Source organism: Vigna umbellata, chromosome 6 (assembly GCF_029865625.1).
Source record: "Vigna umbellata cultivar VRB3 chromosome 6, Vumbellata_1.0, whole genome shotgun sequence".
Taxonomy (NCBI): Eukaryota; Viridiplantae; Streptophyta; class Magnoliopsida; order Fabales; family Fabaceae; genus Vigna; species Vigna umbellata.
The window spans coordinates 20,135,430-20,154,726 of NC_142170.1; the positions used below are offsets into that span (position 1 = coordinate 20,135,430).

The 19,297-nt window shown below is 31.7% G+C and overlaps 1 protein-coding gene across 2 annotated transcripts; it reads left to right on the forward strand.

The window, feature by feature from the left end:
- The first annotated feature begins 518 nt into the window (after positions 1–518).
- On the forward strand, positions 519–4,516 carry LOC148196927 (cyanogenic beta-glucosidase-like). 2 transcript variants are annotated; one of them, XM_088092564.1, is made up of 6 exons: positions 519–1,122; positions 1,199–2,717; positions 2,832–2,947; positions 3,026–3,295; positions 3,423–3,525; positions 3,877–4,491. In XM_088092564.1, the coding sequence occupies exons 2-4, from the start codon at positions 2,634–2,636 to the stop codon at positions 3,090–3,092; spliced, it is 267 nt and encodes an 88-aa protein (XP_087948690.1). In that variant the 5' UTR covers positions 519–1,122; positions 1,199–2,633; the 3' UTR covers positions 3,093–3,295; positions 3,423–3,525; positions 3,877–4,491. The 2 variants fall into 2 exon arrangements, with proteins under 2 accessions (XP_087948690.1, XP_087948691.1); XM_088092565.1 differs by having other exon boundaries at positions 519–2,717; positions 3,872–4,516.
- Positions 4,517–19,297: the final 14,781 nt, after the last annotated feature.

Consider the following 19,297-nt stretch of genomic DNA (forward strand, 5'->3'; position numbering starts at 1 on the left):
CAGGGACCAAATTGAGACTAATGCAATGACACATGGCCTGACAATGACACGTGGCCTAACAATGACATGTGGCACTGTCAGTGCCATGTCACACTGTCATTGCCACGTGGCACACTATCAGTTTTACACATGGCATTTTTAAATTTTACTTTTTAAAAAAATTAAAAATAAATAAAAAGTAAAAATAAAAATAATAAAAAAAATAATTCAAAAATTTTAAAAAACCACAAATTGACACATGTCACCTTCTCTAACGGTGTTAGTACGAAACTAACAGCGAGGTTTAAATTGATTTAATTTTTCACAATAAGGGACCTAATTAAGAGCATTTACAATACGAGGACCTATTTGACACGATCTTACAGAGTTAGGGATGTCCGAAATGATTAAACCAATTTTTCTTTTAATAACTATCAATTCCACATCAAGACTTATTATCATATATCAACAAAATTTATTGGCTAATGAAAAAGAACCAATTGCATTCACAAACCAATCCAAGAAAGTCCTCCATGCACTACAGGAAACGCGTGTATTACCGACGGTGTGTTTCCGAAGGCTTTAAGGCCCTCGATAATACTGAGGTGATTTTAATTATCGACGGTATACGGCCTTCGCTATTTCGCTCCATCATTAAAACCCAGAATTAGGATTTCCCTCTCTCAAATCGTAGTTTCGTCGTCCCTGTTGCGATTCCTCCCGCCCTTGGTCTTTCATCGATTTGAAGTCGTTGGTGCAGCTCTGGTTCTTCCCGGCGAATGTTCGGTGGTGGTCGTTAGGTGGTTGAGCAAGCCCGATTTGGCAGACCAGAGAATACCTTTTTTCGCCTCCTCCAGAAAACCTAATTGCTCTTTCTTCCCTCCCAAAGCTGAAAGCTGGTCGTGGTTCTTCCCAGGTTGGTCTCGTGAGCATAGGCGTTTGGTGCATTTGGGTCATTCGATCATCGTTGTGAGGTGAGGTGTGTGGGCTATTGACGCTGTGATGAGGACGTCGGTGTCGTGAGCAGAGGCGATTGGTGCTACGGTTGGTGTTGTGTTTGGGGGATTATGGTTGAAGACTCTCAATGGATGACGATTCCTGCACATTCTTTGGCTGTCGTGGTGTAGGGAGGCCGTTGTGGAGGTAGGGTGTCGAGAATCATCCCTTTCGTGTAGGTCAAATCTCTATTGTTGTTAATGGGTTGTTGTTTATGATGCAGGTCAATTCTTTTGGAGGATTTTCATGAAGGGTGGGTCCTCCGGTTGAGGTTTTTTGTTGAAGGCTAGTGGAAGAGTGGTTGATCGAGCAAGAGGGGAGAAGCGGCAGTGCTCTTACCATCAAAACCGTAAGATGTTAAAATGGTTAGCAAGCTCAAGAAAATTCCAGGTAAGGGGAGAACAAAGTTATATCTAATGCATGATGAGTTAATGAATATGAGTTTTGGGTGGATGTTTTATGGTGCTTTTGTGTTTTCTCTTGTGTTTGGAAAAGTTCTATGTAATGAGAGTGACTTTGTTTATATTGGTTTATGTATGAATATGCATGAGGGAACAAAAAGAAAAAGAGAAAGAATTGGGTTAAAATAGGTTGACCACGTGGGAAGAGCATGCATGTGGAAGGATTTCTTATTTTATTTCTGTAAGGTGTGGGTGATGTGTTTCAATAGAAGAGCCACAGTGTGGTGGTGATGTGAAGAAAACAGAAGAAGAATAGACAAGAGTGTGTGGCTGTGAAACTGTAGAGTAATGGTGTGTGAATAAATAGAGAAAGGAGATAGAAGAGGTTATGGTTAGGTTCAAAAAGTGGAAAAACAGGGGAGTAGAGAATGGTGGCGTTAGGAGGGAGTATACGAAAAAGAGAAATAGAAATGAGAGTTAGTTAGGTATTATGAGTTTTAATTGAAAGAAAGAAGAAGAAAGGCGTTCATAAACTAAGTTGAGGTTGCTTAAAGTATCCAATTTCCTTTCCACAATATACAAGATATTTTCCTATAGTAGTTGGTAAAGGCTGCTGATATTTTCCTATAGTAGTTGGTAAAACCAAATCATTTCGTCTGATGCACCTCTAGCTTTTGATTCTTCTACAAATGTTGCTATACTTGGAACTTAACCATTTCAACAAGATTTAAACATCAAAACAAACTTGTTTGAGCTGCTAATGGACACTAATTCAATGTAATTCAAAATCTAACTTTGCAACATTCAATTATGCAGAAAATTGACACAACCTCATCACCAATTCCGAGTTTTAGGAATTCAAATGACTGGCTAACAATAAAAAAGACTCAGAGAACTTTCAACTAACTGAACTAAGCTAGAAAAGGTGCAACTAAGTATGAAGAGACCATAAATGAACTTACAAAGAAATTTAGCACAATGATAAACTAATGATAAGACCAAAAGAACTTCTGTGTACTTAGTTTAAACCATTAAGCTTTGTAGAAGCAATTCAAGGCTCACATAATGTGTTGAACCTTTCACATTAGCATATAATACCAGAACAAAGAGAAACAAACTTCACAGATTAAAATCAGAACAATTTTTTCATCAAATAGATTACATTCAGCTTTTAAAGACTACGCAGAGCTATGCTTCAAGGAATTTGGAGATAGAGTGAAACATTGGATTACTTTTAATGAGCCATGGAGTTACAGTATGGGCTCAGAGCCCTACATGAGCTCACACTACCAACTGCTAGCTCATGCAGCAGCTGTCAAAGTTTATAAAACCAATTATCAGGTGCACTACCAGAAAATCTTATTCCAGTTTATAAACATTTAACCCTTTTCTATATATGCTTGAATGTGTCAGTAGTAGACATCATGTTCTGCTGTTCATTCTGAATGTGAGCAGGCATTTCAAAAGGGTTTGATAGGCATCAGCTTAAATTGTCACTGGTTTATTCCGTTCTCAAATGACACATTAGATGATCGAGCTGCCAAACGAGCTCTTGATTTCATGTTTGGATGGTAAAGTTTAAGTAATGTTGTTAAACTGTCTCTTTGAGCCTGTGTTAGTTTGATGTTTCTAAATTGGCTTCATTGCAGGTATATGCAACCACTTACAAGAGGAAAGTATCCAAAAACCATGCATTCTTTTGGCTGCAAATCTTAATCAGGAATTATACATCATATCCTCTTTTTTTTTTATCTTTAATTAAAGTAAAATACCTTAAAGAATGGATAATTTCTTAGAAAATTAATTACTGATACTGCCTTTTATTCTGCATTTCAAAAAAATGGAAACTGTCTTTGATGGAAACAAAATTCTTTTGACTTATGACAGCTGAACGTAACGGGTCACCCATTGGACCAAGGGTACGTAACACTCTTCTTCATTTGATGTTATTATATCAAAAAAATTAGCCATCTCAGTGTACCTCATAAGTAAAATAAAGTCGTTTGTATTATGATGAAATAACAAGGAAACATCATCTCTGTGCAGGCTGCTTCATCTTGGCTATATGTTTATCCAAGGGGACTTAGAGAACTATTGTTGTACATCAAGATTAAGTATAAAAACCCTGTAATTTACATAACAGAAAATGGTAATACTTTATTATTCTCCTATTTGTTTCCATTTATACTACTTGAAAAACTTTGGTTTGATACTTAGTTGGTCATTTACCACTTCATATAAGCTTCCCCTGTGATCCAAAGCTACAAACTAAAATAGAGTCATCTGTGATATTTTTTAATTACCATTTTCTTGTCCTTCTTCATTTTCACTTGGTCCAAGGCAAGAAGTTAAATTGAGACAGAGGGTTTCACACTCAGCTGCCAATACTTCTTAAAGTTATTACATTGTTTATTGGTTTAACTGTTTATTGGTTTAGTGTTAAAATTTGGATTGATGTTTATATTGTTGGTTTGTGCTGATCTTAAGTGTTGTAGTGCAGTTTCCAACTTAGAGACCTTATTCATTTGAGGTAGCATCTTTAGGAAGAGGAGCTGAAACAGAATATTGGTTGAATAGGGAACTTTCAGGCAGCTGTAAGTGCTAACTTTAGTTCAAAAATCTACAACCTGTGAGTTTTTTTTTATTCATGTCATCCATAATGAATTTCCTACCATTCCAGCTCTGCATTATTGAACTTGATCATGCTTGACTATTGAGGTTGAATTTTAATTATTTGTTATGATTGGTGTTTTTGCTTCTGGTTCAAACATTCCTGTAGACATAGTGAAGGCAACACGTTAATTATTTGTTATGATTGGTTTTGGTTCTCTTCAAGTTGTAGTAGTAAAATACATAATCTAGATTGAGGTTTATATCTCTTGATTTTATTGTATAATATCTCTTAATTTTCAACCATATGTTTAACACTCTAGCATCACATTCTGCAGCAGCCTAGCGCCTTGTTTTTTTTTTCGCCCCTCGGAAATTACCGAAGGCTTTTGCCCTTCGGTAATTACCGAGGGCCAAAAGCCTTCGGTAATTTCCGAAGGCTTTTGGCCGTCGGTAATTACCGAAGGGCGAAAGCCCTCGGTAAATGTTAGCGACAAGGGATTTACCGAGGGCTCTTTGGCCGTCGATAAGCCTTCGGTAATTACCTTTTACCGACGGTTTTGGGCTGTTTCCGAGGGCTTCTGGCCTTCGGTAATGCCCTTCTTTTTTGTAGTGATGGTCCTATACTATTTTTCCAAATTAGTTGGCAACATACAATCTCCAAAACTTCACTATACATAAAACCTATTAATGTGTCAATTTTCAATGAAATGACCAAGGACTTGATCAAATAAAAAAAAACAGCCACCAAATACCCATAAATAAAATCCTGCACGTTAATTTTTCCTCTCAAAGTTTCACCATGTTAAACTACTTCATTCAACCATCTCATCTTCACTAAGTTTTGTTTGTCCACAAAAATATACTACTATACCAAGCTCATTTCTATGTATTGAACTACTAAAAAATTACTGCACCATTACAAGAAGTAACTCTACACTTAATTCTCCACTAAAAAAAGCATACCCATTTTTTCTAAGTTAATTCTCGTTCTTCTCTTCCTTCCTTTCCTTCCTTTCCTTCCTTTCCTATTCCTCTTTGCTTTCTTAAATAACAATAACAAACCAATCACGGCAGCTACTAAACGTTAGATTACAAGATTGGTAGGAGAAGTTTTCCAAACGGATCCCCTTTTACCCAAAACATGATGCATGTCTTCCAGAATTTGATTTCTTCGCGTTTTGGATTGTTTTTATGGTAGTCTTCTCTTGTTTTCTTTCCAAGAATAAAAACGTATGCAGCCCAACCACGGGTCCCACCAAGAAGAAAGAGAAGATAATAACAACTTGGTTTTCATCTAAGAATATAATTTACAACCCATTGAATTCACGTACATACTGTTATTGTCTCCTTTTCATGCTTTTTTGTTAATCTTATATACACTTGCATGAAAATCACCGAACTACATTACACAAATAAATCAAACGCTCCAAATAAGAAAATAATGCACCATGACTGATGCAAAACCTAAGGAGCTTATTAAACTACAACGATTTTTTAAGAATTAACTGTATCTACTCATATGTCAAGAAAATATATATTTATATTCAAATAAAACTCTTTGGATCTAGTTTTCAACAAAAAAATATTTATTTCATTTAAAGTTTTGTAAAAAAAAATTATAAGTAAAACAATCAACAAACGCTAAAACTATCAAAATGTTGTCTTAAACGTGTTTTTGGCCTTAACGTAACTTGATATGCGTTGGACTTGCTTGGTTTTACCGTTTCAGCGAAAAACAACACAGTTTCAGTGAAAAATAACATACATATAGAAGGATAACTCCCCTTACCTAGATTTTCCATACTCACTTTCCTTAGTCAAAAAATTGCCCTTCTACTACACTCCAAGCTCAAATCTTCAACACTATCACTATTTTATCTCACAGCACACTCACGTTTGTGCCTCTTTTTCTCGTTGACTAAGGTTTCTAACCTATTATAAATAGGAGGCACATCCAACCCTAATTTTAGAGTGTTTAGGTTTATCCCTCAAGTTTATGTAAAAACCCATAAAATCAAAATAAAATATATTTTAATTTTGATTGATTCTTCATTGAAATGTTTTTTTTTAAATTTTTTTCCTAATATGCCTATTTAGGACATAAAATTCTGCTCACAAAATGTAGGAATATCCTCTTTAATTTTCATGTTAAAATGCACGCTTATATTCATCCAAGTCTAAGTAACTTTTATTTATTGTGTTTAGATACACTGAATACATTTCCATCCCTTTCACTAAAACGCAAAATCCAAAGAAACAATATACTTTTGCTTTAGTTAAGGTTCAGACACACCATCCCAAGGTTCCAAGCAAACACACTAAACCAAATAGACTATCACAATTATTTTGTCAAACACATGCACAATGCAAAACCTAGGGAAAATAAATTATTTTAAGGGTGGTTTGGATGAGAATTATATATATTAAAAATAAAAAATAACATATATAACATAAGTGAAGTGTCATACAGATAGTTATAACTCATTATTTGGGTTAGTGGTGATATAAAATTCGTTTTAATTATTTTATTAACAAGATTGTGAAGTCTATGTGGTTTGATGTATTTGCTAAACATTAGTCCTTGGTTGTGTATATTATGGTATAATGAGCATGAGTGGTTGGATGTTCATATAGTGTTTGGTTGATGCATATAATTGTTGTTTTGGTGATGAACGTGAATTCTTTTATGTGTTGTTGGGGATTATTTTGTGAGCACATCTGTTTGTTTTTGGGTAGGAATATAATCCTGTAATTTTGTAGTGCTTAATTCAATCAAAGGAGTAGCAAGACCAGGTATGTAATTCATCCTTTAATTTAGAAATTCTGAATTTTCTATGCAGTAAAATAGTTGTGTTAATTGGTATAATTAAGGGATTAAAGTGTTTGCTGTGGCATAATTAAGGGATTAAAGTGTTTGCTGTTTTCTTGTCCAGAATAGATGTTTTCAAGCTGGTTTTGATACAAAATTTTGAGTTTAGTAAAAGGCATGGTTGATGATTCAGTGCAGTAATTTAGTAGGGGCTGTACATGTTGTTTTGGTGTAGAAATAGAGTGTTCTAGGGGTGGCATATTGATGTTTAAGTGCAGTGGATATTGGTGGTTTTGTATCATGCGTTGATAAGAAAAATTGGGTTTAATGGGAAGAAAAATTGTATCATGTATTATTTCATCGTTCAAATTCTGGAAAATTAATTGGAAATTGGTGCAAGGTTGGAGGAAAAAAACGTGTGGAATTAATTTATTAGTTAGTGCAATGTTTTTTTCTTTTGCTTGAAAATGGATTTATTAAAGCTAACGTACGAATGTTTGTATTATGGTTGTTATAAGGTTTCAGTTATTGGAAAATCTAAAAAAACAAAATTTGATGCATGATCTTGGAAGTTAGTGTTTAAATATGATTGGTTTAGTGTAGTGAATTTTTCTTTTTGGAAAATGGATTAGTTAGGAGCAGGGAAATTTTTCTAGATAAAAATAGATATTGTGCAGGACTCTTGTTTGGACCGTTTGAGTTTTATGTTGGTTGGTTCGGTTATTGGCATGAGAAAATGGGTAGGTAAGTTTAATTGGGCATAAAATAGAGAAGAAAGATGGTGTTTACGTGAATCATAGCAAAGTGAAATTGGTGCGTGGTAACGTCACAGTGAAGTTATATTATTGGTTAAAGAAAAAAATTAGTATTTATAAGAACTGAATGTGCAGGTTGGAAAGTTCTGTTTTGGATATATATTGATGTGTTTATTGGGATTAGCATGGAAGGCAGTATGGTTAATTTCTCAAATGGGTTATAAGAGTAATCTCAATTTTTGTCAGTGTTTGAAATGATGTTAAATTTTTTGAAATGTTAAATGTAATTCTAAAGATTATAATTTCTGTTTAATTTAGTTCTTTTTGCAAATACCGTTTAAATCGTTAACTATCACTTATCTAGTTTTGCAATACTCCAATAAGATGATATTTAACTGCCCACGTGAACACCTTAAGCCACAGTGAAGTGGATTATGAAAGAGATGTCCTTTATTTAGTGAAACCCAATTTTTGATGAGGGTGGATTCTGAAATTAGGGTTTTTATACTTTTCTTCTGTGAAAGTCATAGTGTCGTTGGAGGTTAAACAATCTTATTCCCAATCTTGGTTGTTGATGAGCCATGTCTACTTCTCAATCTTCTTCTTCTTGTTGCAATAGCTTAGGCCACCGAAATTGTCATTCCTCACATGGTGGCGGTTCAGTGGGAGTAGGGATAATCCTCATTTGCAACAATCTACAGGTTAGGCCTTAAAGCCACAATCTGCAACAAACTAGACCCCGACAAGCACCACTTCCTAAAGCTTCCAAAATCAGAAGGAAAGAACCCCATTTTCCCCACCAATTTCTCCGTATTACCAAATTCACTCTTTGTCGCACCATCTCCACTATTCACAAAAATCTCAGCCAAAGGGGTTATCCACAACAAAGCTACAAATATAACTAACACATGATTTGCATAAAGGATCACATGAGTAAAGCCCCAAAAACCCAAAAAAATGCTCAATTGCTTGTCGGACCTTCTGGACGTGGATCTCTCAAACGTGGCCTTAATGAGCAGTGTCCCCACATGTAAAGACTCAAAATTGATAAAAGAATGGAAACGAAAACCCCAAAGAACCCATTATTCGGGGTGATTGGACTTGTTCCTCTTCTTGAGTTTGGCGGCGGTTTTGGAGGAAAGGGGCTGGTAGCCATCGATGTCGGGCAACGGATGGTGACTCTAAGGCCATTGGATTGAGGTTGGGAATCGAGGTGTATGTAGGTCTAGAGAGCGTGAAGGAGAAGGAGGGGAATTTTGAAGAAGGTGAAGGTGAAAGAGGCTGGGTTCCCAAATTCTAAAACATGGAAGATGATGAAACGGCTAGGATGAAGATGACAAGAGGTAACCACGTCAGATCAAATAGCTTACATCATTTATTTATTGCTGACTTTGACACTATGTTATTAACGATTTAAACGACGTTTGCAAAAAGGACTAAATTGAACACAAATTACAATTTTTAAGACTACATTAAACATTTAAAAAAAATTAGAGCTATTTCGAACAAAATTGATAAAAATTGAACCACTATTAAACCATTTTTAAAATGGATGTGATTAGAGGAAGAAATTAATAACAAAATGGAAAAGAACTATGAGTCTACGATGATGCAGACATTATGATGATGCAGACATGGGTAAGGTAACAAAGGGATGAAATTTCATCTCTTCTTTCTCATTCTCATCACTGTGTATTATTAGTATATTATACTATTATATATTACACTATTATATATTATTATATTATTAAAACTTTGACTATGTTGCATTATACCTTTATTTAAAAGGTGAACATAAATGGTGAAAAAATTTAAATATTAGAATAATGTCATAATAACCAGAATTGAATTAATTTAACATGGCAAAATTGAGAAATATGGAATAGGAGTGAAACAGTTTCTATAACTTGGGCAATATAATGTCCGTACTAGAATTGATCATGTAAGATTATGGAGTTCTTAAATATAAGTTGAAATGATTTGCTGGTCCGGCCATGTTGACTAAAATATAGGGAATATATTTTTTATTAAGCAGAATTGTTGGGAGTCTATGCTCTGACGTGCTAATTATGTATACTAAATTCCTTAATTAATTATCTTGATAAGCTTAACCATAATCATTAATTTGATCAATTAAAGAGATAAGGTTGATTCATGATAATCAAAATGAAATAATATGTTGACCGAAAATCCAACAAATAAAGCATACACGTAAAAATTAGCACCCACACATGATCATGTTTAGCTCCGTATTTATCTAAAATAGAATAACAATTGTTTTAATAAAGTTTTCTGAATATAGATTTCAGGTTAGAGGATTTAAAATATATTTTAAAATTTAATAGACCAAAACTGTTTCGTATAAACTTTGATGGAACTCATTATTTTTTTTAAATTTTATTTCCGATTTCACTTCAACCTAATATATTTATACATGAGAAATTAGAAAATAATATTTTTGAATTAAGAGGATTTTAAAACACTAAGACTTGATATTTTAATATTAAAATACTTAAATATAAATAAAAAGTTTATAACGAGTTTTATTACTTTAAAATATATTATCTTTAAAAATTATTTTCTAAAAATTGTCTTTTTTCTAAGTTTTTTTATCCTCTGTTCATTTATTTGAAAATTTAAGACCGTTCAACTTATCCTCGCAAAGAGTTTTTCAAGTTCAAGAGATCAATTTCTCAACTTAAGTAACTTGATCTTTTTACTTCTTTCTTTGGCCAATATGTTCTTCTCTTTACATGTAAGTCTCATTCACTTGCACATTATTTTGCAAAATATAGTGAGAGCTCGTTTTAGCATTGTTTAGCAATGTATAGCAAGAGCGCGTTTAGCAAGACTTTTTTATGACATATTGACACGTTTAGTGAAATATAGTTTGTTAGTGCATTTGCTTTGAGATATCAACGTGTTTACTAAAGCTTTCCTTTAGACATTCAGATTTTATAAATCTTTTTCACATAACGCTTGTCTTTTAACGATATTATTTTTCACTATGCTTTGTCAAATGCTCATTTCGTGTATTGTTGTTCGTTGAACCTCAAAACATATGAGGCTGCTAGATGATCCAACCTTGTCTTAGCAATCTTCCTCTCCTCTTATAGCACTTAATTAATTGTGTGACAATAATGGTTTGTATTATATGTCTTCTCAGGAGTAAAGTCCTCTAGCTTAAGGTATATTCTTTCATTTTATGCATATGTTCTTTATACGATGTTGTAACGCTTGTTTCATTTGACAATTTTTACTCCTCTTGCATAGCGAGATTCATTTAGACACTTTTATAGCCATCACTTTGTGAGTATATATGTATCTTTAAGAACTATGTCATGACAAGTCTATGTATTTTTTTCAATTGATCGGACGTTATTTTTCAAGGATATGTCATGTCATTTTAACTTATCTCTTTCGCTTTTTCATATTTATATGCCTTGTGTAGCCTAAGATAAATCCTTTGGTTTTCACTCTGATTTAGCTTTACGCTTAAATGATTATATGTTATCCATTATCTAATGTTCAGGCACTCTTCCTTATGACTATTAGAGAATGAAATTTTTTTCTTTGCGAGATATATCTATGTTTCTTCTATTTTCTTAAATATCTAATTACCCATCATTGTTTCATTTAATGATGTTTGTTAAACTTCAAAACCAGAGATGCTTTTAACGATCCAGTCTCTCTCTAGACGATCTTGTCTCAACACTTTAATTGGGTAATGACTCTACTTGAGTCAAGGACAAGAAATTTTATGAAAAAAGAATGTCTATGAAGTGAGAATTAACTCAAGAGGTGTCAAATTAACCAATTGAAGCTCAAAAAGGGAACTCTGGTTTCTGTATAACGTCGGGTGACACTGATACTGCTAGGCATCACTTGTCAAGTGGCTCTTTGGTTTGGATTTTCATTGGGCACCACTTCCTGTCGTTGGGCACCATTTTCAGGATTTAAATCTCGGTGGTGGTTTTGTTGAGCACGCCCTAGGCTGACTGGGCAAGAAAGTATAAGGCGTCATTTTGGGTGGCACTGGGCGATATCCTTCTAGAGGAACCTTTGGACTAGTGGTTCTAGGCAGAATTCTAAGACGCTAGGCGGGATCAGATGACTTATCTTTTCTTGTGTGGAATTTTATCTGATGTGACATCATGAATATTGGAATGTATTAAATGTTTTGGATAATATGAGCTTTTTGGAATACAAATGAGGTATGAAATGGTGAATGATATAGGGAATTCCAAGGCGGAAATCCTTTTGATATGTGTTTCTTTAGGTATGCATTGAAGTAAGGATTCAGAAATGGAAGTTATCCTCACACTACTAACCATTCAAACTCAAGTAGAGGAGAATGGATTTGGAGTTGAAAGTAGCAGGATGTCTTAATCTAATGGACATTGAGTTCTAAGGACATGTATAGGATTAACCTTGTGGGTGGAGGTTATCCATCACAAGTGCTAAAACTTCTAAGTAGTTTACATTTTATCCGGATTATTGAGTTTAGAAGAGTCTTTGACTATATAGTTTCTATCTATATGATTGTTTGGATTACATTGTATTGTGATACAACTTGTTTCATTAATATATGATGTCTCTTTTGGAAATTAGCTTACCCTATTGTGTTTGTAGGCTCTGTTATGTTTTTTTTTCTTTTTGCAATGAGCATTTTATTGGTGTAAGCTAATGAAGATGCAGGTTTAAAGATACTTCTTGTGAATGAAGAGTCAGTTGTTTGAGTCATGAGGTGATATTTGGTCATGCTAGATATAGTTTTGGCATAAAACTATAGTATAGAAGTTTGGGATGTATATCTTATATCAAGATAGTCTTATCTTTGGATGATTGTATTAATATAAATTATACCTTAAATAAGTTGTGATTCGGATGTGAAGGGCTGTGTCTTCCAATGTCTCCACTTCCTTCTCTGCTCGTACTCCGTATGTCCGGCCATCCATCCTCGCTCCTCAATTTCCTCTTCAGTGCGCGGGTGGGAGACCTGCGAAAGATTCTCCGAAGCCAAAGTCAGTTTGAGAGCAATGGCTTTCTCTATCGAACAGTAATAAATGCGCAGTAAATGCAACCTATCTACCACTCACCCTGGATCTGTATTTATAGTTTTTGCTATGGGCTTGGGATTAGTGAAAAGTTAATCACGGCCCAAATTCAGCCCAATAAGTTTTAAGCTCAATTTACCTTAAACCTAGTTAATTAGCAGCATGGCCGGTCGGTCTCCCAAAGTTTGGCCTTTCGGCCAGCCAATCCCTATATGCGGCATCGTTAGCAGGCGGTATGACCGGCCGACCTCATTGCTGTTTACCCGGATGACGAGCGGCAAGGTTGCGTGATCGCGGACGTACGAGCGTCCGGCTTGGCGCGCCCAACCCTTCTTGATGATAAGCAGAAGGGTAGCGTGTTAGGTCCATTGTGGACGTCCGGCCTATCAGGCGTCCGGTCCCTACTGGTAGAAGTTGTTTTCTAAATATTTATAATAAAATATTTTATTTATTAGTACTACGTTATTAAAATAGAATCTTACATTGTTCGAACATTTCCAGTATTAACTCTTAAAGAATACACCTTACCAATATATTTTGATTTTGTAAATAAATTGACTTTTGCTTTTATTTCTAATTTATTTTGTTGTTTTTATTCTTCAACCGAAAACCAAAGGCTTCATTTAGAAAGAATGAAAGACAAAATAAAATCACTAAATTTATTATGACTAGAAACAAAATATTGTTATACTTGTTAAAGAACATAAAATCTAACCTATTATATTGGTGGGAATTTGTGGAAATGTAAATCATGTTCCAATGCGATATATATAAACCAATTCAACAAATGTGTTATTCAAGAGAGAAAACATACATCATTTCTTCTACTGTGCTGCTACTTTCTCTGAGAATTACGTATATATATAAATCAATATTTGGAAGAATCAGTTGCAGAAGAAGGAAATGAAGGGCCAAAAACAGCTAAAAAACTCAGGTTGTGAACATTGACTCAAGAAAATGATGGGAATACCACATGATGCTACCAATAAAGGATTCCCTGTGAGTCTCATTTCTTTAATTTCTAATCACTACAATGGTTGGTTAAGGAATCTGCATCAAATAGCACCAAGAATGTTCTAATGTGTCGTAAAGTTCTATCATATATATAGCTCTCTTATTATGCTTCCTATAAATAATTTGCAGGTTTATGGTTCATTTTTCTGCTTATTGGTGCACACCCTCTATAGCCATGAATCCTTTATTTCAAGAACTGGCCTCCACCTATCAAAATATTCACTTTCCTAATGTGGATGTTGATGTGGTCAAGGTAATTTTTGTGTGTAAACTATAGTGGGAAAGGTCACCATATTCCACCACAACTCTCATTTTCAATTCATCTATTTCTAAGTCAGTGCTTCTAATTGGCAGAACATGCTATGCTAACTATTGTCAGTGAATATTATAAAGGGCTGTCCACAAAAACTATTTTCTAATGCAAAGAATCACTAGAGTCAAATTTTTGTAATCTATATTCTCAAAAAAAAAAGTTGTTATTTTGAAGTCTTTAAAACAAAACCTTTACTTTTAAGTTTGACATGTTTTTTTTTAATAGAATCATTATAAAAAGTTATATTTCTTCAATTAAATAATAAAACGTAAAACATTTTTTCTAATAAACGATACACAAAATATTTCACATATGATAAACGGAATTTCATATAAACTAAAATATGACTTTTCGTTTGTTTAGAAAGATGTTTTACATTAACATTAAAAGTTATAAGGATTAAATACTTTGGGATTAAACACATAAAGAAGTTTGTCTAAAACATTTATAGATAATTAATTAAAGTGTGACCTTGGTGATGTTAGAAAACGGTGACCTAGAATAGGTCATATCTTTTTGTTATCATTATATATGAATGGTTTGAAGGGGCAAAAGCTCTGTGCATTCCTGAGTATCTATCACCTGTATTAATTCATAGTTCTTATAACACTTTTTGTTCTACTGTTGTTGCATTTTGTTTATGTGATAGAAGTTGCCTCCAAGTTGGAAATCAAAGCCTCTGGTGAATGAGACTGTTCACTTTTGGATTCAAAACCTAACTTTGAGGTCATGTGTTACTGTTTATATGTCAGTACACATAATATATCAAAATCAAGTTCCATGTCTATTTTAACTTATAATAATGGCATTATTGGTAGCTTATAATATAATTTTTGTGGAGGGTTTCAAGAGACAAATTTGTAATGCATAATTGCTGAGTGTAAGTTATTCTCATGACCAACTTTTCTGTTCTGCTGCTGTGCATTGTGTGGCTCTATCTAGGAAGTTGCTTCCAAGATGGAAATCAAAGCCATGCTACCTTTTTGTTGATGAATGGAGGAGCTCCAGTGGACAAAATTATATAAGGGTATTCATTTTATTGAAATAATATCTTAATTTTTTCTGTTAAAATTCTTTGTGGTCAATGCAACTTTCTTACTTTCTCATGTATGTCATGTTTTAAATCATTTAGTTCAAATTCACACACCTTAAATGGTTGATGGTTAAATAAAGATTAACTTCTCAATCAAAGATATCATTATTGGTAAACTTAAGAATACATTTTCTTAACAATTTTAATGGACACATTTTTTCTTTTACAAGTAATCAGGATCAAATAATTAAAAATTAAGAAGTAGGTTTCATATTTTTCTTGGTGATTTTTTAATAAAGTTTAATAATTAAGAATGTGTTTTAAAAAAATGAGTTGCTGGTATTTTTCTATAATAATATAATTTTGGGAGAGAAAGACATGAAATGAGTGATTTCAATCCGGTCTAGAATAGTTTGTATATAAAAATAATAATAATAATCTATTCTAAGTATAAAATATAAATATAATTGGATCTAATCTAATTAAAATTAAAATTTGAAATAAATTTAATGATTTTTTAAGAATTACTTTTTAGTTAGTTGAATGTTACAAAGAAATTTTATTTCATCATCTCGAACCTTTTCTCATGAAACTTATTTTTGTATAAAATATAATTTTATTGAAGAAAAATTAGACACAAAAACAACTCTAAACTAATCTACATATAAACATGTAACTATTAAAATATGTGACATCTCTCTAAAAAAATATATAAATTTTGAGAATAAAAGCATAAAAATAATAAATTTACATATTATTAAACCAAAAATTTAATAATGAAATTTTTTAAAATAAGGTTTTAATTGTAGTGTTGATGAAAAGTCGATTTTCTTAATGAATTAAAAAGATTCAAATAAAGGCATCATAAAAAATTATTATTTCTTTTCTCTCCATAAATAGTTAAGCCACGAAATAGCTATTTAGTGCCAATTAATCGTCATTAGTGCTATGTCCTAGTGTTCCATTAGGAAGACAAAAGAGTACATTGATCAACTATTCTTTTAAGGAATCTCTGAAAAAACAAATATTATTAGAAAGGAAACAAAATAAAAAGGCAAAAACACTTTCTTTTATCAAAATTGCTTCTTAAACACATTCATTATATTCCCTTCTAGACTTGGGTCACATAATGATATTTCTAAAATGATCTCTTTAAATGCTATTGACCATTGATATAAAATGTTAATTAATCTTAAAATCCTAGGAAACTAAATTGGATATTTCTTAACTAGTATTTTTATTTTCTTTAAAAGGTAAAAATTTAGTAAGCAAATATAAAAAATTACCACATAAAATATCATATCCCAAAACATACAAAAAGTTTGAGATAAATGTAAAAATAAATTATGCTTCAAATCACAAGGGAGTGAATTCGTTTAAAAATTGACTTCTTGTGATTTAAAAAGAAAAATCCTTCTAAAAGATTCTAATATTAAGGATAAAAATCATAATAATTTCAATGAATCAAAGAAAATCACCATAATGTAAAAAATAGAAAATATCAAAAAAAAAGGATTGAATGTGTTTTAAATCTTTTTTAGTTGTTTTATTGTATTATACGTGCAAGCATTATCAAACAATTTATATATATATATATATATATATATATATATATATATATATATATATATATATATATATATATATATATATATATATATATATATATATATATATATATATATATATGAATAAACTAATAAAACGCAGTATGAAATATCAAAGAAAAGAAAAATATACTTAGTGATTTGTCTAGTCACACCAACTACATCCAATTATTAATCAATTAATTAAGTTTCATTAAATAAACTCATGTGAATTACAAACAAGTATTTTTATTTTTTTTTATGAAATGATTCCTAGTTCAATTAAGTATTATTTTTGAAGTCACTATTGACTTAACATAGGTATTCTTTTGACTTTCAATCACTCATGAATGACCTCATTTAAGTACTTTTTTTTACAAATCATTCTTATACAACTTTTATAAGTTATTGAAGTGTTTAGTTATGAAAACTTATACAAGTAAAACAAAAAAAACTTATGACTCTTTTTTTTAAAAAAAACCCTCTAATAAAAAAAAACAAGGTATTGAAAATGTTCAAATACCTACAACCATACAGCAATGACAACAAAAATTACGAAGACAAAATGACAAATATTACTTAAAAAAATTATATGATAAAACTTATAACACTTCCAATCTTTACTGATGATATTGAATAACAATATTTCTTCAAATGTAAAATATGATTCTTCAAGAAAACTTGTTTTTGGGAAAACCACTTAAAAAACTTTCATAAACATTTGGAAATACTTGTTAATTATGAAAATAATGGATGCTTTCCTTCTTAAAGAAGTTTGAAAATACTTATTGTTACTTTATAAGACAATCAATTGTTTGTTAAACTTATTAAAGTAACTTATAAAACACTTTGAATGAGTATAAATATAATTGATAATTTACAAAAGTGTATATTTTTAATTATTTAACACAATCGAATAAATTTTACGGTAAAAAATTGTTTGTGAAATTCGTGAAAACAAATTTTGACAAAGATTATCAATTACTATTTGAGATATATATTATGTAATAGATTATAAACTTAAGCCCATTGATTTATGGTGATAAAAAAAAAGTAAAAAGTTAGTAACCCTCAAGTATCTTAGAAATTGATTAGTCTTTTAAATTTAATCATTTTAAGATGGTTGAAGGTTACTCTATGGTTTTAGTGTAGAAAAAATAGAGAAAATAATGGATATAAGAAAAAACATTGTGAATGATGTAACTTTGAAAATGAACTATCTTCAGAAGAGCAAATTGATTTGGTGGAGAATTCAACTATTTCATTTATATAATTTTACTTTGTTTTTATTGATAGATTTATTTTTACTATATATAATCACTTTTTATATATATATATATATATATATATATATATATATATATATATATATATATATAAATATATAGAGTGTAAATATAATTGTAACGTCTCATGATATAAAGTTACTAAATAAAACATTATACAGTGATAATAAAAAATATAATAGTTAACATCCAACTATATTATTATAGTCATCCAAAAGTATAACCATGGTATAACATATGTTTAAATACAAATAACTCTATAAATTAAAGTTTAACCAAATACAAATTTATTAAAATCTTTCAAAATGTTCAATAACCATGCTACCAAGCCTACAAACTAGACAACTACATCTATAACACTCTATGGGGTACATCATCACTTGCTTCTTAATCTGTTCAAACCGATAAAAGTGATCATTGCAAAGGAAGAAAATGAACCAAGAAGAGACAAACACTGGATAGGGTGAGGTAGTTTGTAAAAGAAACTAACATATATCAAATAAGTAGATTCATTATAATATCAAACATTTCAAAGAGTCACAAAGTAAACACGTAATTAATGACTTTTATAACTCAATTATCCATATACATACATTGATACCTGATACATACATTGATATCAAATTCACTAGAGACATGCACTTGTGGCCTTTACTACTCTGCATAGGTATTGCCAATGAATTTCATCCTACCACACATAAGGTTAGTGTCCTGCATGTCTTGGACCAAGGAAAAACTCCTAGACTACTTCATATGAGTGTGAATAATTATTAGAGTGTAAAGATATCTCCTTACTTGAATCCATACACCAATGCATACACTAAAGAAACATAACAATAGGATCTTCCCCTTAGAATTTCCTTGAATTTTCATCATCTTCTACACTAATACAATCTCTTTAAAAGCATAATATTAATAATTTTAAAGCCACAACCCATGAACAAGAAATTCAACAAAACTAGAAAATATTGCAAGAACTATGAAGTGAAGGGGGCGCCTAGTGTTGGCTCATAAGGGCTCACGTCTTTGGAGCACTGATAGGCTGTCGTTGAAGCTATCAAATTAATACTACTTTTCAAGGCAACTTCAGTATTGCCAAGTAGTATTCAAGAAGGTAGATAGGGCTAAAGTAACCCTGAGTCGTCTCCCAACGAACACGGAATTGCTTTTGAATATCTGACTCTTATGCTATGCAATGCTTATGAATAAAAATGATGTTTGGAGAATGTTTAAAGAACAAATAATAAACTTAAAAACAGTTATGATTAAATAGGCTAATTCCACTGCTTTTCCAAGATAGATTCATCATCGGTTATTCACGGATAATTGTTCAATTGATTATTGTTTAAGTTTCAAATTAATTAAAGTACATTCTTAATTAATTTGAGGGCGATCATGCATTTAACCAAAGTAAATTCTCAATCAAATGCAAAACCTTTCTAGATTATTCACAAT

Bases quoted from the DNA above. Each gene is read 5' to 3' on its own strand.
- LOC148196927 (XM_088092565.1), top strand. From the start codon at position 2,634: ATGGGCTCAGAGCCCTACATGAGCTCACACTACCAACTGCTAGCTCAT. The intron at 2,718-2,831 runs GTGCACTACCAG...GAATGTGAGCAG, and splicing joins TTTATAAAACCAATTATCAG to GCATTTCAAAAGGGTTTGAT. The intron at 2,948-3,025 runs GTAAAGTTTAAG...GCTTCATTGCAG, and splicing joins CTTGATTTCATGTTTGGATG to GTATATGCAACCACTTACAA.